The 25,836-nt window shown below is 41.8% G+C and overlaps 2 protein-coding genes across 2 annotated transcripts; one reads left to right on the forward strand and one right to left on the reverse strand.

Moving 5' to 3' along the window:
• Positions 1-329: 329 nt before the first annotated feature.
• Positions 330-7,716, reverse strand: rrp8 (ribosomal RNA processing 8). Its single transcript, XM_061827095.1, has 8 exons — positions 7,481-7,716; positions 7,289-7,398; positions 6,775-7,018; positions 4,094-4,817; positions 3,541-3,670; positions 1,777-1,883; positions 1,614-1,710; positions 330-571 (listed from the first exon to the last, which is right to left on the reverse strand). Exons 2-8 carry the CDS (start codon positions 7,376-7,378, stop codon positions 458-460), a joined length of 1,506 nt encoding a protein of 501 aa, XP_061683079.1. The 5' UTR covers positions 7,379-7,398; positions 7,481-7,716; the 3' UTR covers positions 330-457.
• Positions 7,717-8,475: 759 nt separating this feature from the next.
• On the forward strand, positions 8,476-25,815 carry LOC133505091 (integrin-linked protein kinase). Its single transcript, XM_061827988.1, has 13 exons — positions 8,476-8,650; positions 10,979-11,198; positions 16,884-17,049; positions 18,945-19,040; positions 19,126-19,222; positions 19,298-19,381; positions 19,573-19,658; positions 19,949-20,058; positions 20,984-21,111; positions 21,199-21,320; positions 23,849-23,948; positions 24,348-24,478; positions 24,917-25,815. Exons 2-13 carry the CDS (start codon positions 11,110-11,112, stop codon positions 25,064-25,066), a joined length of 1,359 nt encoding a protein of 452 aa, XP_061683972.1. The 5' UTR covers positions 8,476-8,650; positions 10,979-11,109; the 3' UTR covers positions 25,067-25,815.
• The last annotated feature ends 21 nt before the right edge of the window (positions 25,816-25,836 follow it).

Here is a 25,836-nt window from a genome sequence, read left to right on the forward strand (position 1 = left end):
GACCCCGAGGACGACCCGGGACACGCTGGAGAGACTATGTCTCTCGGCTGGTGTGGGAACGCCTCGGGATCCCTCCGGAAGAGCTGGAAGAAGTGACTGGGGAAAGGGAAGTCTGGGGATCCCTGCCGAAGCTACTTCCCTCGCGACCTGACCCGGAAAAGCGATAGATAATGGATGGATGGATGGATGGACGGACTTCAAGCAACATAAGTTAAGTCATTTCCGTAAGAACACTTTTAAATATTTGTTATTTGAAGGGAAAAATGTAACATCTTGCAAGAAAAGGTCTGCATATGCATGTTTGTGGAGAAATTCACACTCAAAAATGAGTAAATACAGAAAACTGGTACAGATGTATATTTCAACGTGTACACACATAGTAGGTATTTCTAAAAATGTAAATGCTCCTTTTAACAAAAGACAGACACAATCGTCCGGTACGTCGACGTCCCCAAAATTATCTCTTCTTGTACAAGCAGGCCTTGAGCTGCAAACTGAACTTCTTCATCTTGGCCGCCGCGTCGGCAGTCTTGGTGAACTCGAACGAGTAGAAATGCGTGTTCTCCGTATCCTAAGGGAAAGGACGCAAACATAATATTGCAAACAACGCCGGACTGTTTACATTCGCCTGACCTTACATTTTTTCAATATTAATTAATTCCGTGATCCAATTATTCATTGATTGTAATGAATTAAATGAAAATATTAATCAAAGATGTTTGTGTGTACATTAAAATGTGAATAAATGATTTAATTTAATCAACAATATTTAAATATTCGTAAAGCAAACTTTTATGTAAGCTCAATATTTGACAATGTAATAATTTAATTATTTAATGAAATAAAAATATACTAAAAAATCTACAATAATTTTGTTCACACCAAAATTAAAATGATAAAATAAAGTTTAGAGAGTTTAAAAAATAAAGAATTGAAAAAAATTGTAAAAATTACATATTTTGAAATAATACTACATAAGAAATGTACAATTTTTACATTTGTTTATCCCATGATAGAATTATTCATTTATTTACTGTAATGAATTAAAACCAAATATTAGTCAACGTTTGTGTGTACATTAAAATGTGAATAAATACTTTATTTTCATCAGTAAAATTTAAATAGTAAAGAAAACTTTTAAGTAAACGAAATAATTTACTATGTAATAATTTGTTTATTTAATGGAATAAAAAAGAGGAGTATCGTAAAAAATCTACAATCATTGTTGTTAACACTAAAATTGAAATGATAAAATAGTTCACACAAGGTTTAAAAAAAATTGTGGGTTCGTATCCCACTGGGGCCTCCACTCCCTGAGAAGGGTTGCGTCAGGAAGGGCATCCGGCGTAAAAATTGTGCCAAACATATGTGCGTTCATCTGAGATGACACGCTGTGGCGACCCCGAAAGGGACAAGCCGAAAGAAACTTACTTTAAAGAGAATTGCAAAAAATAATTTGTAAAAAATACATATTGTAACCAATTCTTAAGAAGCTCATCTCCAAATGACCTGCGCCATCGGTCCCTTTTCAAAAAAGAAACTGCCCACGAGTGCTGAAGTTCGCCCCTCCCTGCTGTGCCTAATCAAGTGGCCAGCGAGTGTCGCTCTCTCACCTTGGACACCATCTTGAATCCCAGTTTGACCAGCCCATTCAAGAAGGTCCTCACGTCGTCGAATCTGCTTGCTACCTCCGTGATTTTCAAGACACCTCTGGAAACCACGACCAGAGGTTAGCGACACATACACACACGCACACACACATCTTGCATTATTTACCCTCTTTTCAAGACACGATTGGCCTCGCCTAGGAAATCCACCAGGTTTGTTCCCATGAGCGAGAGGCAGAAGACGGCGATGTCAACCGAGCTGTCTGGCAGCGGGACCTGCGAGGAGGACACGGACGTCATTGGTGTGAGTCACTGATCTAAAAAAAAAAAAAAAAAAAAAAAACGACTGGATGGCTCAATGGCCACCAAAACTGAAGTTGCCATCCGCCATCTTGATACTCCCAAAAAAACCATCCCGACCTGTGCAGCGATAATCTCCAGTTTCATGGCTGTGAGAAAAGATTCCTCAGGTAAATTACAAAGATTTTCTTTGACACTGTTAAAGTTCATTTGGAAAGGTTTTTTTTCTTATTTTCTGATGACCTTATTTCACTTGAACAAAGTTTTGTTTCCGGATGTCGTTGTTCACTGTTCACTCTCTGCTTCACCTTTACAGGCCGACGGTTTTTTTTTTGCGAAAAAGCGATGTAAATATTTTCCCAAATTTCATCAGTGGATAAGCAAGAAAACACATTTTCTGTGAAACTTTTGATGAATTTTACAATACAGAACTCTGCAAATTGAATTTGATTTTCAAATGCGAGGAAACAAGTTTAAATTTTGTGTCTGAAATAGGACGTCACAGAAACAACAAATGAACAGAGTTTAGCATGTACTTTCCCATTGCGAGTCCTCATTTCCAAAAATATATCTGAATGACTTGAAATTTAATGTTTGTAATGACAAAAAATGCTTAGTTTTTTGCTATGTTACGATGATAGTGCTTCCCAGCGTATTTTGGGAAAAGTTAACATGTCACGGAAATCGGGCCCGAGGTAATATGCAAGGTTTCTTGGTAGTCACGGTGTTCTATGTCTTTCCTTTGCACTTTTTTGGTTTACCAAGTCGAATTAAAAATCCTTCATGTTACCAGAACTGAAAAAATGTCAAGGTCACACAACCGGTTTTAATTCGACATGCCAAACTTTGAGAAAAAAACCCGCCATAATACAACCTGTAAACCATATCCTCCACACGATTTGGAAGTACCAATATGGCGATCAACTGGCTTCAACCAATCGACATACCGCTTGATGTGCATGCGTTATCGAGTCTCTCTGTCTCTCTCTCTTTTTTTTTTTTTTTTAATATATCAGTGGTCGTGAGGACAGGTCTGCTAAAAACAGGCGTCTCATACCGACCTACTAGGAGGGGTCTACGCTAACCGCAAAAGTTTTGTTTTGCCTCAAAATAAAATATAAATTTTCAGTGAGATTGGTATTGATATAAAACTTCAACTTAAAGTCAAAAAAGACTATTCTGGAATTTTTTAATGCATAATCTATTGATGGCAGTTGGTTTTAGAGCATATTGTATATTACCGAGTATTTGAATTCTATTTTGAAAGCAAGTGCTCAGCTTTGCACGGCTAGCTAGCGTGTCATCTAAATATGAATGGATGTGTCACCGTCGACAAAAGAATCAAGTGCACTTTCTTAACCTTTCCTACCTGTTATGATGATAGTGGTTCACGTAACGTCAAGCTATCATGACCAGTTTCAATTTTCCTTGCCAAACTTTGAGAAAAACACCACCATAATCCAACCTATAAACCATGTCCACGTTTATGGACGACCAAGATGGCCGCCAACTGGCTTCAACCAATCGACAGACCGCTCGATGTGTATCCGCTATCCAGTCTTTTTTTTTTTTTAGATCAGTCGTGTTAGCGAGTTTGCGGAGATAGAATAAACGCGTGTGCGTGCTCACTCACTTTGGCCATGTCGCAGACGGTCACCAAGTCGGAGGTTGCCACCAAGTCAAAGCTGTGCACCTTGTTCTTGATGCTGCGCGCGATCTTGCAGTCGCCGCAGCCGAAGTCGGCCACCACCTGCCAGCGAGGTCTGAAATTGGAAAATATGATGCGTACAGTACAGCACTCCCGCGACCCTTGTGAGGATAAGTGGCTCAGAAAATGGATGGACACATATAAAACTGGGGTATTGCTGGTGGTTCGTCTGTTGTTAGTCAATGCCGCCCTCTGGTGCCAGAAAAAAGAAGGCGCAACTGGTTGTCGTGAATATGACGTCATAGTATGAAATTAGGGAGCGTTATTTTCGTTTACTTAAAAATAAAAAAAAAATTGCAAACTGTTTTTGAGGAGCCTGGACGAGATTAACGGCATTGAAATCCAATTCGGATCATTTTCAGTATTTCTCTTAAATGTGAAGATTATACATATTGTAATTGTTGCAGCCTTTACGAACTATCTCAGATCCGATTGTTTTGAGCGCGGTCACGTCCGGAGTTAAAAGTGTACGTCTTACTTTTTTTTTATGTAGGCGATGATGGCGTCAACGGGGTCGACGGGCCAGTGGCGCGCCTGCGCCGCGTAGCCCTTGTGGTAGATTTCGAAGGCCTGCGGGTCCTGCTGGAACATGCGCTTGGCCTCGCCGCCGGTGCAGCTGTACAGCCGCTCGTTGATGTAGCGGAAGCGGGCCGCCTCCAGGCGCCGCTCCATGCGCGAACGCAGCGTCGCGGAGCGGTCCTCCACTGCCTGCGGCGAAACGACCTCCGCCTCCCGCGAGACGACCTCCGCCTCCTCTTTGGGCTCCTTGGGAGCGTCTCGCAAGAGAAGTTTCCGGAGGCGCTCGCGTTTCAGCCCCTCGGCTTTTTGTCGCTGCGGGTTGCCCGCTTCCCGTTTTGAGCCGTTGATTGCTTTTATATTTTCCTTCTTAGCTATTTTTATTGGTAATGTCTCTTCGCCGACATCATCAGTCTTTTTCCTTTTCTGTGGCACGATTTTCTCATTTCGTACCTCTACTCGTTTGTTACTGTTAATGTTTGAATGTGTCGCCGGAAGCGGTTGATTCGCCTTCTGGAGTTTCTCTTCGGGTTTCTTCTGGCGGTATTTATTTTTGCATTTCCTCTTGTTCTTCATTTTGTTTTTCCACTGCTGCCGGCTCAGCTTGGCGGCGTCTCCGGCTGGCTTCTGCGAGCTTTCCTTGCCCTCCGCCTCCCCTGTGGGAGCATCTTTCCCCTTCGGCACGCCTTCAAGAAGACACATTTCTCCATTAATACTGACAAAGTTTGTACGCTCCCATGCAAGTGTACAAAAATGGTGAGGTTAAATCCTTATTATCTGACATTGAAACATTTGGGTGTGACATCAAAACAGGAACATTACACAAGAACAACGGCTCTCATTTCCAAGTTTTTCCATGTGGATCACATGACTGATGGTGTACTGGTACATTGGCAGCTTGGTTGTAGACAGAGTGCTTTCAGTTCCCACTCGTTGGTGCGATTGTGAGCATGTACATTTTTTTTAAACACTAAATCTGATATCGAGCTCGTGCACGTGACATCACAGTTTGTTCGGCGCCATATTGCTGGTCAAACTTAGCTGCTCTCCACTGCGGGTTAGGGTTATTTTTCAAATTGCCCCAGACCTGTCGTGCTGTTGGTTGTCACAACAGAGGAGACAGATATTCAAAGATGTCATTCTATGGAATATCAGCTGAAAAGGCTAGAAAAGATCAATGAATTTCGGCAATTAAACATGATGGATGGTGCCCAACCAAATTAAACGCACGCCTGTGTAGCGATCGCTTCATTTCAGGTAGGAATTATTCTTTTCAATCTAAAATTACCAAGAAGTACTACTACTACTACAGTATTTATAATGCCAAGTCGGCTCATTTGAGAACAATGCGTATTTTTAAAAAAACTGTCTGTCGCAGAGGTGTACGGAGGTTAAATGTGGCCGCAATCGCTTCCGTGTACGTTCCGTGGAGATGACTCTGTCCTCTTCTTTTTAAAAAAAAAAAAAAAAAAAAATCAGTTAATGAATGCAAGTTTGTGTAAAACCGGGGGTCATTTATTTAAATATTGATATTTGTAATGAATACTAGGTGAAAAGATTGATGGATTCTGGCAAAGGTTAACATGTCGCCGAACACATTTTCGCGTTTACGAGCAGTCAACCGTCTTCTTTTTTTTCAATCATAGTTAATGAATGTGCGTTTGTGTAAATCCAGGGGTCATTTATTTAAATATTGGTATTTGTATTGAAAAGATGAAAAGATCGACGGATTCCGACAACACACTCCGGCAATGCTTCCGCGTTCACAAGCCCATCGCTATGTGGGATTTATTCCTGATTGAGAACAGATCAAGCAACAAAGTATTCGTATGTGTCCAGACTTTTATACGCTTTCAAACTTTTCCGTGTAAATCTTGCTGACTTACTTACCAGATCCATGTGTATATCCAGTTGTCCAAGACAAGCGGAAGCTGGTTAATAGTCCAATTTCTTATTGGTGAAAACATTGATTTCGGCATTAAATACAGGTCCTCTATGCCGAGTTTATCTAATTTTTCCACATACCGTTGTTTATTTTCACCTTCTAAATGTTTGACGGTATCGGAGACCGGCAATATGGCGACGTAAACAAAAGTCACGTGATTTTATGACATAGGCGCACGAGCTCCAGTCTTGATTGAACTGAACAAAATCTGCATTGATCTATCTCACAAGATGCGTGACGATCCTTCTCACAAGGTGAGTGACTCCAGCTGACCTGTACTGAAAACGACCACAAAAATAATTTGTTTGGATTTGTACTGCCAAACAGTCCATTAAATTTCTTCCCAAAAAATGCAAATGTTGGTGACATCACTGAGTCACAGGCTACAAGCAGTTTTGCAAACACATGATTTGCACCTGTAGTCTATCATCGAGCACATATCAAATACAAAACATTTATTTGCTCGCGTCAAAATGTAGTACTGCGTTACAAACCAGGCTGTTGAGTTTGTTTCTCGAAGTTCATCTCATGGTGTGATACCTTCATGTTTTTTCATCAACAGCCATAAAAAAAAATTAAAAAATTAATTGTGCATTTTGTTGTTGTTGATGTTGTTACTAGCAAGCTGTCGAGAAGTGTAGGTAATTATCCACACCTTTTTGTCTTTTCCTTTACGAACGCAAAATTCAAAAACTCACCAATTTTCTTTGCCACTATCTTCTTCTTGGTTACAGTTTTGACAGCCGAACTGTTATCCTGCTCTCCCGTTGTTGTCGCCATCCCTTGTTTTGTTCTCTGCCTTCTTTTCTTGGTCTTCTGGCCGTGCGGTGCGGCTGCTTCCGTGTCACTGTCAGACTGAGGCCGTTCGTCATCCTTCCAGTCCGGAATCGATCCCAACGTCTGCAGCGTACGCAGGAGACTCTTCTTTCCCACTGTTTTTGACTAAAAAAGGACAGAAAATTAAATGGAAAATGTGGCATCTGTAAAGCTGAAGTCTATTTGAATGAAGCCATAAACCCAAATAGCTGCCTCCCTTTTCCCATCAAGTCAACAATGAGGAGATTTAACACTTATGCACAGTGATGGATCCACTTATACTCTTGACCAGAGCAAGCATCTGCATATTTTCACAGGTCATATGCTGAGTATTTTTTTTTTACTTTTATCTTAGTAATAGATGTTTGTAACTAATATCTAAAAAAATAATAATACCTTAACATTAGTACTGTTTGGCTTCTTATGAACAACATTTTGACGGGGGACGTCAGCGGCGTCATTCCAGTCTTCATCCTCCTTAAACATCTTCTTGTATCCCCCAAACTCTGAAGATTGTAGATTTGTACATTTCAAAATAACACTTAATGACAACAATAACAACACAAAATCACCTCAAATTTTACTCACCGGGCTACGGTGTCAAAACCAGACGACGGTTGGATAAAAGCGCCAAGTTGATCATCCGATATAAATACAGTTAGTTGCAATATTTTATGTTGGTTGCGTTTTACGGCTCGTATGTTAATCGCAGCATGATTGTAGGCAACTTTTTATTGACCACGTTTGTCGCTCAGTTGCATGTGTGTGAGGGCGAAGCACAACAGAGTCAACGGCGCATGGTGATGACGTCAGAACCACGGAGACACGTCTCTTGCAGAAACTCCTGTACACGACAGAAGAAAAAAACATAAATGGAGAGAAAAAAAATACATGAAACAAAAATATTTGTGGGGTTACAGTGGTATAAATTTAAAATTACATAGAAATAATTTCGATAAAGATTCATCGTCGTATCACAGTTTTTTTTTTATAATACATGCCAATTAAAGTTCAATAATTGTGCAGTTTTAAAAGGGATGAGTGGTGTGCTCGTAATAGACTTTTTAAAGTTTTTACGCAAAAGGTGTTAAGTAATAACAAAAAATGTTGCATTTGGGGTTACAATAATAATAATAGTAATTAATAATAATAATAATAAAACAACCCAGTGGAATTTGTGAGTGTGACTGTACACAGAACCTCTTTAAAAATGATTTAGCCTCTTCTAAAAGGACGGATAGTGGAACCAAACATTAATCTCACATGTATCATCCGATGTGTGCATTTCAGTGTTCTTTTTTATGTCCATTTTTTTCCAAGTAAAACTATGGAATCAGTAGTTGGACCAGTTATCCTATATCTATCTATCTATCTATCTATCTATCTATCTATCTATCTATCTATCTATCTATCTATCTATCTATCTATCTATCTATCTATCTATCTATCTATCTATCTATCTATCTATAATAATAATATAATAATAATAATAATAATATAATGGTTATTATGATAGGTATGGTAATATTTTCCCCCGAGGCTGCGTATTTTGGTGTGCAGTGCTGTGAATGGCCCGCAGGGGAGCGCCGCCGCGGCTCCTGCTGCTGTACGGGCCGTACCACGTCGTCCTTCGGTGAGGGTGTGGACGTCGGCAGTGCGGGCGTCTAGCTCGGCGGCGTTCTGTCCAAACGAGACGCTGAAGATCACCACTCTCAACTTAATCCGAGGCCTATTTTATATTTCACTCCGATACATCTGGTACGTCATCGCGTCTGACTTTTCGGGTGACATCAAGTCGCCCGTCGCGTTTGTTCAGTGGCGAAATTTTTGTGGGTTTTTTTTGTGGTCGCTTTTCTTCCAACTTCCAATGATAGAAACGTACCGTCAAGAGTGGAGGTTAGCTTGCTAGGCTAAAGCTGCCAAAATGTCTTTTTTTCCCCCTTTCTCTTTTGGTTCCTCTTTACTCGAGTGTGGCTTAGGCTTGGTTTTTGTTTACTTGGGGAAGCCATGCATGCTCTGGCTTGTAGTTGACTGGAAGTCAACAAAGCGTTATTATTTTTTTCCTTTCTTGTGTTTTAGCGCGATGATTCAATCGCAGGCGTTGTTAGCCAGAGATAAAATGGTCATTGAACTTCGCCGTCATATCATGAATACTTCCAAGATTTCATCTCATTTGGATGATATTGTGCATATTTACTTTTTAATACAGTACACCTCCCTGGTTGCGTTATAACTGTGCTAGAGCTCGGCGCGTTGAAACATTCAACAATTATCGACCCGCTTTGGGCACAGTTGTCCAAGTATTGTTCCGCTCGAAGTGTCACTCGCTCAAATTGACATGATATATCCCTTATTGTTTTTTAAAGGAGCCAAATAATTATTGTCTAGCTCTTAAGTTGAAGATGTGCACAATGTCACCAACATTTTAACCCTCCTTTGAGGAAACGGGCGTGCAAACATTTGGTGGATTTTGTTTGCAATATTTCGAAGTGCTTGTTGAAGTGATGCAAATATGCATTCAGGATAAGTCTACACAGTGACTCAAATGTATGTATTTTAATCTTCAAAATTTCTCTGATGAAATTTGAACATACCTCGAATTTTCTGTTCATTCGATAAACATGTTGAAGTGTGTTTATTATATTTTTACAAAAATGTTACGCCATAGCTGTAAGTTGAGGGAAGAAAAGAAATAATTGGAGGATTTTACCTCATGCAACTAATTAGCTATACTTTATTATACACTTTACATGAACTATATTAGCTATTTTTTATGTTAAAAAGCTTATTTGAAATACAAATTAAGTTTTTGTAATAATTATTTGTCGTTATTTTGAATAAATTTAATTATAATTATTTATCTTGTTTAAGAAAGACTGCAATAGTTGTATATTATTGACCAGTATTTTATATCCATCCACTTTATATCCATATTGTTTATTCTCTAGTTTTTAATGTATAATAAATAATTTGTTCGTAACATTTGTTCCTCTATTAAAATAAATTAACCAGATTAAAATTTAGTTTTTAATTCTATGTACATTTTGAGTGATTTTTTTCGTCTTTTATTATTTACAAGAAATACATAATATGATTTAATAATATCCATCCATCCATTTTCTTCGCCGCTTATCCTCACGAGGGTCGCAGGGAGTGCTGGAGCCTATCCCAGCTGTCAACGGGCAGGCGGTGGGGTACACGCTGAACTGGTTGCCAGCCAATCGCAGGGCACATAGAGACCAACAGTTCCACTCACAATCACACCTATGGGCAATTTAGTGTCCAATTAATGTTGCATCTTTTTGGAAACTGGAGTGCCTGGAGAAAACTCATGCAGGCAGAGGGAGAACATGCAAACCCCACACAGGCTGGGCAGGGATTGAATCCAGGTCCTCAGAACTGTGAGGCCAACGCTTTACCAGCTTATCCACCGTGCAGCCCAATTGAATAATATTTATAAAATATTCACATCAATTGGAGACTCTAAATTTCCCCTGGGTGTTATTGTGAGTGCGACTTTTGTCTGTCTCCGTGTGTCCTGTGGTTGATTGGCAACCTCCTCGCAATGCCAATGGCTCCAGCACTCCCGAGAGTCTCGTGAGGATAAGCGGCTCCGACAATGGATGGGCGGATGGACAAAATATTCAAATACTCACACCTTTTTAGTTCAAATTAAAAAATACATTTAAGTTGAATACAAAATGTTGACTGTGAAAATTCTTCTTTTGACTGATTGTTCTTTCATGCTTAGCACAAAAAGCCCACCAGTTGTGAGTGAGTGAGTGTTGCTTTCCACAGGCCAAGTGTTGTGAGTAGTTGTTATGCATCCAGCCAGTGTTGCTAAGACGTACAGGATTGCCCAACTTTTGTTTCCAAGTAGTCTGTCATTATTTATCAGTGTAGGCTAAGAACCAGAGATGACATAAGTGAAATTATTTTTACACAGATGTTTTTTTTTTCTTCCCTTTTTCTGTTTTTATTGAAGCGGAAAAAGTTGAATTTGAAATGTTATTGTAAGCGTTTTGCCCTCGGCCAAATAATAACACACAACTTACCCAGACACAATCTTTACGATTACAATTTCAGGCTGGTGCGAGTGCTGCTCCGAGGTCCGCCAATCGTGTCCCTCACTGGCCTTAACGAGGGACGGATGAACCCTCCGTCTCGCCGCTTCAGCTCCGCATCGCGTCGCTGAGGGTAACGTCGGACGTCCCGAGATGGACGACATCTTCACGCAGTGTCGAGAAGGCAACGCGGTGGCCGTGCGCCTGTGGCTGGATAACACAGAAAATGACCTCAACCAAGGGTGAGGTACCATTTGTGTCACATGATGTTTTTTCCGTGAAGGTCTTTACATGCAGATATTTTGCTAAAGTGGCTGCATCAGTGATGTTACAATATGTAAATTGTACCCTAATTTTGTGCCATGCTGTTTATTTAAAAGAGGGCATGTATGTACCTGTAAAGGCCGAAAGGTGCTGCGTTCACTTTGCATCCTTATTTAAATTGCGATGCTAGTTACACAGAATAGTGACATGGAAAAATGCTGAAAAATTCATTTTGACCCCCAAACACCATCACAGAGAGCGCAAAAAGGGGTTCCATCCATCCATTTTCTTAGCCACTTATCCTCACAAGTGTCGTGGGTAGTGCTGGAGCCTATCCCAGCTGTCAACGGGCAGGAGACGGGGTACACCCTGAATTGGTCACCAGCCAATTGCAGGGCACATCGAGACAAAAGCCGCACTCACAGTCACATCTTGGGGCAATTTGGAGTGTCCAATCAATGTCGCACGTTTTTGAGATGTGGGAGGAAACTGGAGTGCCTGGAGAAAACCCACGCAGGCACGGGGAGAACACGCAAACTCCACACAGGTGTAGCCGGAATTCGAACCCCTGTCCTCATATTTGTGAGGCCAACCCTTGCCAGCTGATACACCGTGCCGCCAAAAGGGGTTCTTCTAAGGTGAAAATTAGCGGGTGGACTTTGAACTCTGTTTATCATGGCAGTTTATACAGAGCATCTTTTGGCAGCGTATTAAAGGAATGCTACCTCCAAAGGCAGAATTGCCCCCCACACCTTTCTGTATCAACTGATTATGCATAATTATAACAACGCTGGTTTTTTTTAGTCTGTGCCAAAGGGGCTCATGACGGTATGATGGTAAAATCTAACACTGTTCCTTCAGTGATTTGGCCTTCTTAATGCAGCGACTCTTTCTTTGTCCCAAGAGGGACGCTGGCCGGGGATTGAACTCACTTCCTCGGAAGCGTGTGTTTGTGGATTGGGAATCCCCTACCCCTTTGTGCCCCCTACCCCCAAAAAAGTGACGCTGGAACAGGAAGCTCGCCGTGGTAGTCGTGTAGCTCTTGAAGAGACTTGTCGAAGACTTGCTAAGGACTTGCCAGTCGATATCAGTCCAGAATAGTGCTAAATCTTCTAAGCGGCTGAATGGCGTCTGCGGCAATCGACTGTGCGTACGTATTCATCCCTGCCAGTGACTTTTCCATTAGCTGATTAGCATCTTTACTCCTTTGCTGGCTGATTTATCGCCCTGAGCGGGAAGAAGAACACGATTCACTTTTCCGTCCTCGCTGTGGTGATGTGCGGGTGGAATTTTATAATACACGCGATACCCCCTGAGCTTCTAAAATCAATTGGGTTGGGAAACAACGCCTATCAAGTTACAAAAAGCTTGCAAGCCAATCAAAAGAGTAGCTTTCAAATGTGCCGAAAAAAAACGTACGCACGCACACAATTCCACTAAAGTTTCTTGGTGAAGAAAGATGAATAAACTGCCAATAAACAAATGGAAAACTCACAAAAATGTTGTACTTTACTAATGCGCGCTAGTGTGTGACAAATCATGTGAAAGCGCTAGGATGTGATTCAGTGACGCTCGAGTGTCCAAGGGAATCAGAAAGCATCATGGGTAAAGACTGAGGTCTCCCTTAGCCAATGGGATGCTAGGAAGATGCTAGAGCGATAGCCAATGGGAGAGCACCTCTATCGCACAGGATAGGACAGGATGTTGACGTTTGGTGGAATTTGGGGGCTGCGAAGAGCAGCACCTATTGTTGCCTTTCGTCATCTGAATTTTTCGTTAGTACAGATGCTCGTAAGTAGAGGCACCACTGTACTGTATCACAATGCTGAAACTGAATAATACTTTGCATACTGTTTAATGATACTTACTCTGCTTTTATCTTCTTCTTTTCCTGTCGCCTTGTCCCAATTACGGGTCGCCACAGCGTGAAATCTTTTTCCATCTAATCCTATCTCGTACATCTTCCTCTCTAACACCCACTGTCCTCATGTCCTCCCTCACAACATCCATCAACTGTGGGTGATATTTATATCGCCCCCCCCAACCTCTTGCTCACTTCTTTATCGTCGAGTCACTTATAATGCTTTTATAATGTTCACTATTGTAGTGTGATCTTTTCCCTCTTATAAAAACAACATTTTTTAATATTTTTGGAGGAGCCCGGAACAGATTACTGCCATTTCCATACATTACAAGCATGGTAACGGAACAAATGAAAGTCGGATTTCAACACGCCACTGTTTTCCACAGTTTTCATACACCTAGGAACAGTTTTACAATTATGAAAAATGCGCATTTTGTACTTTTTTCCTGGCGTCCCAGTGAATTACAATTACATATAAGCCCTCTTGGCCTCTTTTTAAATTGTGCTAATTAATCAACATACCTTCCCATCATCCACTTTGAAAATAGTTTAATGAACATTTGATTATTTCTCATGTGTAAAATGCAGGGCTTTGAAATTTCCGAGGATTCACGGAATTCCACGGATTCTCTTGTGAAAAATGGGATTTTTGCAAAACCTCTATTTTTACATTAAAAATCATTAGGGCGTAGAGGTAGGGGTCTACTTGGCTTTAATAGCCTTGCGCGGCGACTAGGCCTCCTAAACCGCGGCGGCTCAATACACCTGGACACGCGGAGTTTTACACCAGCTGAACGTAGAACACATTTTGACTGCAATTCGGCAAAGCCGAGAGCAACTTAACGCGGGCTAAAAATAGTGTGAGCTGGCAACGCGTATGTGAATTTTACCGACGAACGACATTGCCATATTTCCCATTTTTATGAAATTTTTGCGGCATTTGCGCCAACTACTTCTTTCTCGGTATTGGCTTTGAAACACGTGTTGATAAGAAGGCAAAAGACCCCACTGCCAGTAGTCAAGCTTTGCTACGAGAATATGACAGAATGTCTGTCGCAAGAAGGGATATTGTCCAACGGGAAGACAGTGAGAAAGACAATGTGAAATAATGTAAAAATAGTCAGTTTCTTTCGGCTTGTCCCTTAAATATGATTAACTTTCGTCATATTTTCTCATCCTCATTTCACAGCCCCGAAAATGGGGATTTTGTTTGACTTTTCCCCCGTATCTCGAATCTCAGCGTGAAATACTTTGCGCCTCCGCAGATTGTTGATACTGCCGCACGGCTCCCAGGAAAGCGTCGTTGCAGAATGCTGAATTTCCTTACAAGGAATAACACGCAGTCAACCCCGCGTCTCCCACTCCCGGCCGGTCGGACGCCTGCAGCGGGCTGCGCTGTGGCAGTCACGTGCGGCCAGACAGACAAGAGTGCGTGGAATGCGCATCACCTTCCCCCCCACCTCCTCCAATCATTCCTTTCTTGACATTCTGCTTTATTCTAGCGCCTGTCGTTTGGTTTGCGCTCAAATTTTCAGCCGCTGCACTCGAGGATCGCGGTCTCCTTTCAACTGCCGCTCACTGGCTTGTATTCGAGGTGATTTACCCTCAAACAGAAGAGCTGGGCTTTGTTGTGTTTTCCTTTGGCTTAGCGCTTCAGTCGCAGCCTTGGCAAGTTGTCTTTATTTAGCTTGAAAGCTAGCACCATAGCCGCTGAGGCCCAGCTATGTGGTGCGGAGGCTCCTTGTTTGGGAAGGTGGGAGGTTTACGGGGTGATTGCTGATTTTATATTTAACTCCCTTTGTCAGCGCAGCGGGAAGCAGACATTTAGTGGTCTCCCTAACTCCCGCTGACAGTTTTTATGAGTGAGAGCCAGTAAGAATCGGTGTGTCGTGGTCGAGCACAATCTGTTTACTTAGTCATTAGTTTATCGTAAAACAAAATGAATCATCCTTTTATTGTCGCGTAAAGCTCATTTCCTTGGGTTTAACCGGTCCGTTTGAAGAGCTGGCATTGAGGCTCACTGGCTTTCGAGTCTGCCAGACTGAGGCCTGTTGGCAGGTGGGAATGCCTGAAATAAATGATCGCAGGCGGCCAGGAGGGGGTTCAGAGTGGGGGTGGATAAAGTCTAGCTCAAAGGGAAACTCTATCATGTAAAAAAAAAAAAGTCTTCCAGAGTAGAGAGACGCATGAGAAACCAGAGAGCTCCAAGGTGCCATACTTCGGTCATTTGGTTGTTAATGCTAAGAATTAAAGTACCAAGAAGTAAACAATTAAGGGTGGGGGTGGGGAGTTAGATTTCAGTTAGCCAGATTTTGCACAAAGTCCAACTGATTTCGAATCAAAGTTTTTAAAAACGAGTTAACGCATTGACGCAAAGTCTGAATTGACACGCAACCCTAAATTGACACAAGCAGTGTTTGGAAGGGTCGCCTTAACACAATGGCTGACTTTGCACTTGAAGATGTCGCCGAAAAAACGGTTGAGTCTCGCGGAGGTCTCAGGGGGAGTGGAAATCTTACGTTGGAGAAGCATCAGACTTCCTTCCGTGGGATTTGGCCCTCCTAATGTTGAACTAATGACTTTTTAGGGTTTGGCCTAGTGGGCAGACAGGAAATGACCCCTCCGCCCCACTCGATGCACAGATAGACTAGTGTCGTGGGACTGAGAGGGTCTATGCGGGACCCCCACACACCCGCGCAAGGCATGCGAGTGCAAGTCAGTGGAGCAGGCGGCGGAGGGTTGAGATTCCGTCATAATGCTCCTTCAGTTCTCTGTGGGGTTATTGTGCTGCATGCTGACTCAAAGCAAAAGTGCGCGGCTTTACTTTAAGGCTTCAAGGCAGAAGACAATGGAGGCGGATTGGAAAAAAAAATATATACATTCACATTGGGCAGATGGAGCGCTCGCTGCCTTAAAAGCTCTTTCGTTGTCAGTCGCTACTTGATTGGCATTTAGCTGATGGCATTCGTCTGCCAGAGAAGGAGGTCAGTCTGTCAGACAGAAGGCCTTCTCTGCCGTTGCGTCGCTCAAAAGATATTGCGTTCAGACGTTTGTGATATTGTCTTATATGCCTCCAAAAATGCTGTCAAGTTACAAGTCAACTACACGCATAGAGTGAGTTAATTTGAGTGTTGGGACGAATTTAGGCAGTGGTTGAATTGACTCAATGGTTGCTGTGACTCATGAGCTACAGTTGCACACGGGCCAGAATGGCAAATTGTCTCATTGGCCAACTTGACACACAGGCAGACTTGATGCACGGGCGGAATTGACAAATTGACACCCAGGCCAAGTTTATTGACAGGGAGACTTGACACATGGCACCTGGCTTGGCACACAGGCCAACTTGATAGTTGACATTAACAGATTGGGTAACGTGAAAAATGAACATGTGCCCTTACTTATGTGTTCGCCTCCTGGTGGTTGGCAGATTAGGTTGCAGGAAGTACTGCAAAAGAAACACAGTGCTTGAATTTAAAACGTAAAAAAAAAAAACACAGTCATATAAATAATTCTGCAGCCCCGAGAGAACTGACAATGAGATCGACTGTCTAAGTTGAAACATGACCAGACATGACACATTGTTTGACTTCATGAATAGTGTGATGGTCTGAGCGCTCCTTGTGCTGAAAAGTCTCCTTGTGATTAATGCGCATGTCACAGCGGCTTGACACAAGGGCCTAATTGACACAAACGCCTACATGAGATTTGATGGTATATTTACATTATAACATCCTCTTTACATTTCATGAGAAGTGAAAAGCACGGATTGTTGAGCGCAAAGAAATTACTTTTGCAGGGACGACCACGGCTTCAGCCCTCTGCACTGGGCGTGCCGGGAGGGCCGCTCCAGCGTGGTGGACATGCTCATCATGCGAGGAGCTCGCATCAACGTCATGAACCGCGGGGACGACACGCCCCTGCACCTGGCCGCCAGCCACGGACATCGCGAAATTCTGGGCAAGGTACTTGGAAAAATCGCATCAATTGCGCACTGATATTCATCCAGCCATCTCGTCCCTTTAACATGGCGTCATCATCACAAACGTATTAAGAGGTTCTCTTGCGTGAAACTGTGCTTAAAAATATTGTGCATTAGTCATATTAAAACTGGCATCATCTGGTGGACAAAAAGTATATTTCTGTGACAGCTCAAGAAAAATGCCATCACCATTTTTGGCATTTTCCATGGAACATTTTTTTGTGTTGCTTGGAATAAATTAAAACCATATTTTACTGTTGCTTGTTGTATATGCCATGGCAAGAATTGGCACAAGTGTAGACAATTGAGTCAAAATGGAATTTTTGTCATCTGCTGATAGTTTGGAGCAATGCATGTTAAAGGATTATCCCAAAACTCTTCTGCAGTGTTCCTCCTGTGTTTAGTTTTCTGTTGTAGTTACGTGTACGGGATCTTTTTCATTTGACGGGACGCGTCAATATTTATTGCAGAACACTACGGACCCGGCCGTTCCAACACGCCACGTTAATCTGTCATAAGATGTCGGGTGGCGGGATTGTTGGCAGCACTTCTTAGTCTCAGATGTGCCGCGGGGTGTCGGAATTCAAAACGCTCCTGGGCAGATATGCGGTTTAATATTAAGCATGTCTCAAGGCAACTCACACAGAACTTCCACGGTTACTGTATTCACCCCCCCCCCCCCCAACTGTGCATAGTGCATCCCGAAAGTGTGAACAGTGCTTCACAAATTTCCCCATTTTATGTTGTTTCAAAATTGATTTGCCAAAATTTTTTTAACTTAAATTCTGGACAAAACAACACATGATGACAGTAAAAAAAGTTTGTGGAAATATTTTTTTGTTTAATTTATTACAAATGAGACATTTCGAAATCATGTACAAGTGTTCACAGACTTTACTCAGTTCAGTGAACCATCACTATTCACTAGGGACAGGGGCAGAGGCCTGATGCTGGAATTCCACATTTTAAAGCTCAATTTTGAGTGCTGTGTCAAATACTGGGTGTACGTTTTTTTTTTTATAGTTCTCTCACAATATCACAGGTTGATAAATTGTACATCTAATTTTACATTGTGAATTGTTCACTAAAACACCTGATTTACTTGAAAAAAAAAAAGATGATGAAATGCAAATCGTCTACTGCAGGACTTACACATTACAAATTAAAAATGATCTAATTTACTATAGCATCCCACAGCTATCCATCCATTTTCTTAGCCACTGATCCGCGAGTAATGGAGCCTATCCCAGCTATCTTCAGGCAGGAACTAATTTTATCCCCTGCACCTGTCCGCAAGTACATTATAGATGGCCGTCAGTGCATTTTCAATTGCTTTATTAAACGACCACTAGCAAAATAGACACGTAATAAGTACTGTACTTTCATACAGTAGCTGCATGACTCAAATAATTCCTAGAGGTACTCAACACGCAGATTGGCTAAGAGTTTGCCAGCTGGAAGGCAGCTGCTGTCGTGAGCCAACAACAGCCAATTCTACACTCTCATTCACTGACTCCCACGTCACTCATCAGCTAAGGCCCTACCTTTTTAAAGCCACGCACATTCAAATTCACAGATACTGTGCCGCTGGGCAAAATGTCTGCACCACTCATGCATAATTTTTATTATTATACATAGAACAAAAGTATACAGTGCAACCCCCGTGATAAACAATGGACTACTGTAAATGTTAATTCTCAGGAGTTTTTTTAGTTTTTAATTTGCAAAATTATCCCGCAGGGGAATTGAATCCATTTTGAAATAAGGTTGTATCATAGCAAAATGTAGAAAAAGTGAAGCACTCCGTATACATACTTTTGATGCCCTGAATTCATCCCAGTGAGATAACAAGCAATCTTTGTCCTCTGTGTTTTGTAGCTGATTCAGTGCAAAGCAGACACCAACGCAGCCAATGAACATGGGAACACGCCTCTGCATTACGCCTGCTTCTGGGGACAAGACCTGGTGGCAGAGGTGAGTCCTCCCCCTGGTGGCTTCAAAACACAATCTGTTCAACGCTCCGTTGCCGCATTAAATTGCTTTTTCACACACCTTGCAGGACCTCGTGAACAACGGGGCTCAAGTGAGCATCTGTAACAAATATGGGGAAACTCCCCTGGACAAAGCCAAACCTCACCTGCGAGAGCTCCTCAGAGGTATCACATCAGAGCCGTCTCGTGACTTTTTCCCGAGATTTGTCCAGTGTGTTTATTTTGTGTTTTGTAATGTAGAAAAAGCTGAGAAAATGGGACAGAACTTGACCAAAATCCCCTTCAAGGACACCTTTTGGAAAGGCACCACCAGAACCCGACCCCGTGAGTAGGACACCACTTTGTGATTTTTCTGTGTCTCAGTATATAAATGCTCTTTTGGGGACAATTTGTGTCACTATGGTACTTTATCACATAACTGAATTGTGGCCCATTTAAAATGAGTTTATCTTTGTCTGCAAATTTCCACAATACTAATGATTATTCCTTCATTTCTTTTGTCCTTTTATTTTTAGGGAATGGTACTTTGAACAAACATGCAGGCATTGACTATAAACAGCTTTCTCTCTTGGCGAGAATAAACGAGAACCATTCTGGAGAGGTACGTTGGTACCAATGATAGTACCATGGCTCTTCTTGTACGGTGAACCCGTTCTATCTGTGACGTTATAGACCAAGGCATACATGTGCAAAATTAACTGTATTAATGTTTCAAACATTTAATATAACCCAGCCTATGATCTCCAAACACTTAATCGTTGCAAACTCACCTTAAATATCAATGACTCCGATTTTTACAATTTCATAAAAGTTAACTGGAAATGCGGGAGGGGTGTCACTGTACCTGGATTATGTCTGTGACTTCGGTAACACTTGATTGATGACGTGCAGTTGTGGCAAGGGCGTTGGCAAGGCAACGAGATTGTGGTCAAAGTGCTGAAAGTCCGCGACTGGACCACGAGGAAAAGCAGAGACTTCAACGAGGAGTATCCCAAACTCAGGTGCCGATTTGACCTGTTTCCTGTGCTTGTGATCACCATTTCTCTTTTCGTTGTTGAACCACACTATACTGTACCGACCTTGTCATGTTCATAAAGGAGATGCACAAGACTATTTCTGGGTGGCAGAAAAACAGGAACTACTGCTGACTGCAACTAGAAATCGTTATTGCCAGCAGCCTTTCCCTTTATTCTCGCTCGTTTCACCTTTTCTGTGGCCATCTGCTTCTTCTTTGGGAATCTTGCCATGTTTTTGTGGTTCAGTAAAAAAAAATTATTTTTGCCGCCTAAAAATCCAGTACACGTTTGCAAATTTTCCGTTTCTGCGCATCAGTCAATGTGTGCTTTCCAGTCACCTCGCGTATGGGGAAGAGTTGGCAACTTTCATTTTTTCATTATAGTCCACTTTGCTCGGTGTGTGGCAGCCCAAGGCGAATAACTGTGAACCAAACCTTCTTTTTACCCCAGTTCTCACCAGTATGTATAAAATGATTGGTTGTGTTGTCCGAGTAATTTTGCAAAAATTCAACGGCTGGCTTGCTCGTAGCAGATACTGTCCGTTTTGGTGTCAAAAGAGCAAAGTTCAATTAATTAGCCAGTACTACTTACTTCTATTTATTTTTGAATCCATCTACCTGTTAATATGTAAATTAAGGCCAGCATTTACCTCATGTAACACGTCACACATTCAGACTAGCTAAGAAGGCTAACATTATAATTCAAATCATTTTGTGGGTGGTTTCTCAATTACTCTTTCTCGTTAAAATTACAGAAGGGTGAATTTCCTAGCGGAAATCTCCCTCTTCTGCCACTCGGAAGTACGTGTGACGAAAAGGTCAATGTCGTATTGTTTGTCAAACTCCTGGTTGATGTCAAATGTCCCGTGTTGTTGTTGTTTTTGTCCCTGTCCTCCTCGTCACCATCCCAGGATCTTTTCCCACCCGAATGTCCTCCCCATGTTGGGAGCATGTCAGTCTCCACCAGCCCCTCACCCCATTATCATCACACACTGGATGCCTTACGGCTCCCTTTACAACGTGCTGCACGAGGGCACCAGTGAGTACTTTGTCGTCATACTGTGGAATGCCGAAGGTGAACGTGAATTCCTTTTGTCCTCACGTTTGCGTGCAATCTTGCTGTCAGACTTTGTGGTGGACCAGACGCAAGCGGTGAAGTTTGCCCTGGACATCGCCTGTGGGATGGCTTTCTTGCACACCCTCGAGCCCATGATCCCCCGCCACTATCTGAACAGCAAGAGCATCATGGTAAGAAGATCGTAGATTGGCACATACTAATGCAGCTTGAAACATGCAAATAGCATGGTCATCGTTTCCACCACATCGGCCTCTTGTGATAATTTATATATATATGTATTATCACATTTCCGACTTTTTCAGACCAAAATGACCATTCTCGCGGCAATTTGTTGAGAAAATTTCGGAGGGGGGGCTTTAGCGTATCGTGCGCCTGCTTCTCTGTGGTGGGCTCCGAGCTGCAAGTTGAGCTTAGCGCTAGCACAAGCATGACTATCATATGCCGTTCTAACTTGCTCGGTAGTGTAAATATTTGCATTTTGCGACATAAACATGAAAACTTGTTTGCGGCAGATTACTCGATTGGACAACAGAGTTATACAGTATAACGATCCAATGGTGTTCGAGTTTCACCATTGCCATGTACATGTGTTCTTGGTTCTCAGAAATTGCAGTGTAACTTGTCACTTAGCCAAGTAATGGCGCGTGGGACTTAGATAGCCCGAATTGAGCGACGGTGCGTTCAAAGTTTTACGATGGCGAAAGTGTTGGAAAAAAAAAGGATGAAGATCGAGTGAGGGCAATTGACAAGGATCCTCGAATCAAAATCTGTTTTAGATAGGCATGGCTGGAAAAGATCAGTGACATATGTAAATAATTGTATATAAACTATTCATTGAAATACTAAAAACTTTGAATTGATTAAATTCTTGAAGAGAAATATGGATAAAGCAGCCTCCAGCACATACGTGGTAAGGTAACTTTTATTCATATTGTTCTAAAAACTTGTGCTTCATCTCTACACTATACTAATTCTATGAATAACTGACTGCATATCAAAAAGAAAATATAATGGTGTATCCATATTAAACAATGAAAGAGGTTGAAAATTTATTCTGAAGTTTGGCAAATGGTGAAACTCTTATGTAATGTGCTTCAAATAAGTACAATAATTCAACCATTGAAGAAATGAAACTGATATTTCAATTTTTGCTGTACTGGTAGAGCACCAAACAAGGGACATTTTTTCCACAAATACAGTTAAATTCAGTGTTGAAATTAATGGTTTTGGGGCTAACAAATTGCTAAAATCGCTTAGCGTTCCGGGAGCTTCGCCCCTTGAGCGCCCGACGGGCCGCTGCCCCTGCACCCCACTGAGGGCCTTTGGCCCCCAGACCCCCGGCTTCTTTTCATACTTTTTTTCTCATTTGGCATTCTCATCCCTGTGTGTGTGTGTATGTATATATATGTATACGCACACACACACACACCGTATTTTCCGCATCTATTGGATGCATAACGTAACCCCAGCCTCTACTGTAGCGTCTATTCTATGCACCTTATAATGCAGTGCGCCTTATATATGAAAAAAAAGTTTTAAAATAGGCCATTCATTGAAGGTGCGCCTTATAATGTGGAAAATACGATATATAAAAGTCTTAATTTTGACCAAACAAATTAAATATACACGTCGCCATGACACTGAATGTTGATGTTGTCATTATTTGAAGCTCTACGCATGTTTCTTTTGAATGAGCCTGTCCAATCTTGGGGTAATCTTTTATTCTTTCATAAGACCAAAAGGGAATACTTACATGAGTTATGTGTGGACAAACCAGCCCATCAAACCTTCAATAATTCAACCCTAATTCCAATGAAACTGGATTATGATTATTTGGTGAAAACAAAGTTCATCAGTTTGAACATTAAATATCATGTCTTTGTAGTGTATTCAAGTAAATATAGGTCGAACATGATTTGGAAACCATTGTACCGTAATTTCCGGCCTACAGACCGCACCTGATTGTAAGCCTCACCCAGTACATTTGTAAAGGAAATACCATTTGGTACATACAAAAGACGCACCTGTGTAAAAGGTGCAAGTGCCCACATTGAAACACGAAATATTTACAGAGAAGGACTGTACACAGAAAGAGTTTTCAAAGTTTTACTATTTTATCTTATCTTAACATAGCAACAAGCCGGTAGCATGAACAGGGCTGGTGGGGGAAAAAAAAACAAAACATACCGGTTAAAAAAAAAAAAAAGTGCCGCGGCAGCTACACAGTAATAACATGGTAGCACAGCACTAAGAGAGCCGGTTAAAAAAAAAAAAAATGCCTAAATCACTGAGATGCGGCACAGCGCTAACAGGGCGCTGTGCCGGTTAAAAAAATAAAACATACCGGTAAAAGTGATCTCACTTCACTTTTCTGCTCAAGTGTCCCCTTGTGGCCGTTAGAAAAAAATGCACATATTAGCCGCATAAACCGCAGGATTGAAGGCGTGTGAAAAAAAGTATCGGTTTAGAGGCTGGAAATTACGGTAATTTGTTTTTGTTTGATTGACACAAGATCCCAACTTTGAAATGGGGGTTGCACATTTTTTTCCGCTGCATTGAAGTTGTCTGAGCTCCATTTCCTGTATGTGTCATGAATGGCCATGTATCAAAAAACTTAAAGTCGATGCGGTGTCCATAAAATCCCCGGCATAAATCCCTTTCACTCAGGCATGATATCATCCTCTTGTTCTATCCACAGATCGATGAAGACATGACAGCCAGAATCAGCATGGCAGATGTCAAGTTCTCCTTTCAGTGTCCTGGCAGGATGTACTCGCCCGCTTGGGTTGCCCCTGAGGGTGCGTGGTGCAGCACATACACATCCAAAGTGACAGCTTGAGCATGAATGATCACTTCGAGGAATGGGAGAGTGGGGGGCAACCAAAATGTAATCTCTATTTGAAGTCCTCCAGAGATGTCTTGTCTAAACCGATTAGAAAGAAAATGGAAACTTATTACGTGTCTTCCTAACAAGCATCGAGACCAACATGAAGCAACAATTTGTCGGCAAGTGAACCGTGGAAGTGAAATGAGTGTTTCCTGATTTTTTTTTTTTTTTTTTTCCTGCTCAAATTGAGGTTGAGGCTCCTCAGTCGTGCTAATCTGAATGCATGCAAACGTTGTCTGTGAAAAGTGTCACAACATCAGGAAACCTGCACATATATTTTAATTACTTTTCCCTTTTTTGTTCTCTGCAGCCCTGCAGAAGAAACCAGAGGACATCAACCGGCGGTCGGCTGACATGTGGAGCTTCGCCGTGTTGCTCTGGGAGCTGGTGACCAGGGAGGTGCCCTTTGCGGACCTCTCCAACATGGAAATCGGCATGAAGGTCAGACATCATGTGGAAAAGATACCGTTGACCTTCGGTAGAGTCACAGCAGGAATTAATGGAATAATGGACAATATATTCACTGGCAATCAGCAGCTCATACATTGAATTAACATGGAACACACACGTTAGATCTTCCAGGTGTGGGGTGGGTGAAGACTGAACCTGTGTTGTTGACATGATTAGCAACTCATCGACTTCACGCTGTAAAATGTCCTTGTAGAGTTGTGAAACGGTCAAATCCATTAGTTTAGACAACCTCTAATTGACACCCCCCCCCAAAAAAAAAGACATTTGATTTCCCATTATTCTGAATTTCTGTTGCACCCTCCAGGTCGCCTTGGAGGGCTTGAGGCCCAACCCCCCCCCCCCCCACCCAAAAAAAAAAAAAAAGACATTTGATTTCCCATTATTCTGAATTTCTGTTGCACCCTCCAGGTCGCCTTGGAGGGCTTGAGGCCCACCATTCCTCCTGGCATCTCGCCGCACATCTGCAAGCTGATGAAGATCTGCATGAACGAGGACCCGGCCAAGAGGCCCAAGTTTGACATGATCGTGCCTATTTTGGAGAAAATGCAGGACAAGTGAAAAGAGCGGACCGTTAACCCTCCCCGGGATGTTGCCTTAAGCTATTTTTTTTCTTACCGCCGCATTGAGCACCGCCACCACTAAAGTGAAGCAGCAGTCATTCTTTATTTTTCTTGTTTAAGTGTGTTTTTTTTTTAATTTTTTTTTAATTGTGCATCATGTTGACTGTAATCACGTCGACTGAATACATGTGACGGGCTGACTAACCTGTGGAGAGTATCGGCAGGTTTATTTGGATCAGAATGGTCTTTTTGTATGCTAAAAGCGGGTCTTATCCTGACATGAGTTGAAGCGTCGGCATTTTGCAAAGCATGACAGATTATTTCTCAGTGTAATGATGAGTAAAGCTATTTTTTAAAATAACTCATCTTTCCCATGCACCTAAAATATTAGGGACTACAGATTTTGTCCATTTATTTTTTACTTCTTGTGGAAAATGTATCCCAAATGTGCTTTAAATTCTATATGGATAAAAGTGCCTGAGATTAAACTTGTTTAATTGATGAAATATGGCCATCAAAAAGAACAAAATGTACTTGCTGTAAATCATCAGTCATGTCTTTTTATTCATTGCATCCTATACACCATTATTATTATTATTATTTTGCTGATCTACTTTGGTCACAGGCTTGTCTATCGTCTTTTGTGTGCCTCCATCAGCTTGTTTGCGTCCGAGCCAAAATCAAAAGCAACCTATACAAATGTATGTATTTATATATGAATATATTAAATGGAAATGTATGGATGGATTTGTTGTGTTAATTATATTT

Source organism: Syngnathoides biaculeatus, chromosome 8 (genome assembly GCF_019802595.1).
Source record: "Syngnathoides biaculeatus isolate LvHL_M chromosome 8, ASM1980259v1, whole genome shotgun sequence".
Lineage (NCBI taxonomy): Eukaryota > Metazoa > Chordata > Actinopteri > Syngnathiformes > Syngnathidae > Syngnathoides > Syngnathoides biaculeatus.

What these genes read in the sequence shown, in the direction of transcription:
- LOC133505091 (XM_061827988.1), top strand. Translation starts at nt 11,110, where the DNA reads ATGGACGACATCTTCACGCAGTGTCGAGAAGGCAACGCGGTGGCCGTG. An exon ending in GAAAATGACCTCAACCAAGG is followed by an intron (nt 11,199 to 16,883) that starts GTGAGGTACCAT and finishes TTACTTTTGCAG; the next exon opens with GGACGACCACGGCTTCAGCC. An exon ending in CGCTTGGGTTGCCCCTGAGG is followed by an intron (nt 23,949 to 24,347) that starts GTGCGTGGTGCA and finishes TGTTCTCTGCAG; the next exon opens with CCCTGCAGAAGAAACCAGAG.
- rrp8 (XM_061827095.1), bottom strand. Translation starts at nt 7,378, where the DNA reads ATGTTTAAGGAGGATGAAGACTGGAATGACGCCGCTGACGTCCCCCGT. An exon ending in ATCGCCTACATAAAAAAAAA is followed by an intron (nt 3,671 to 4,093) that starts GTAAGACGTACA and finishes TTCCAATTTCAG; the next exon opens with ACCTCGCTGGCAGGTGGTGG. An exon ending in AATCGTGTCTTGAAAAGAGG is followed by an intron (nt 1,711 to 1,776) that starts GTAAATAATGCA and finishes CGTGGTTTCCAG; the next exon opens with AGGTGTCTTGAAAATCACGG.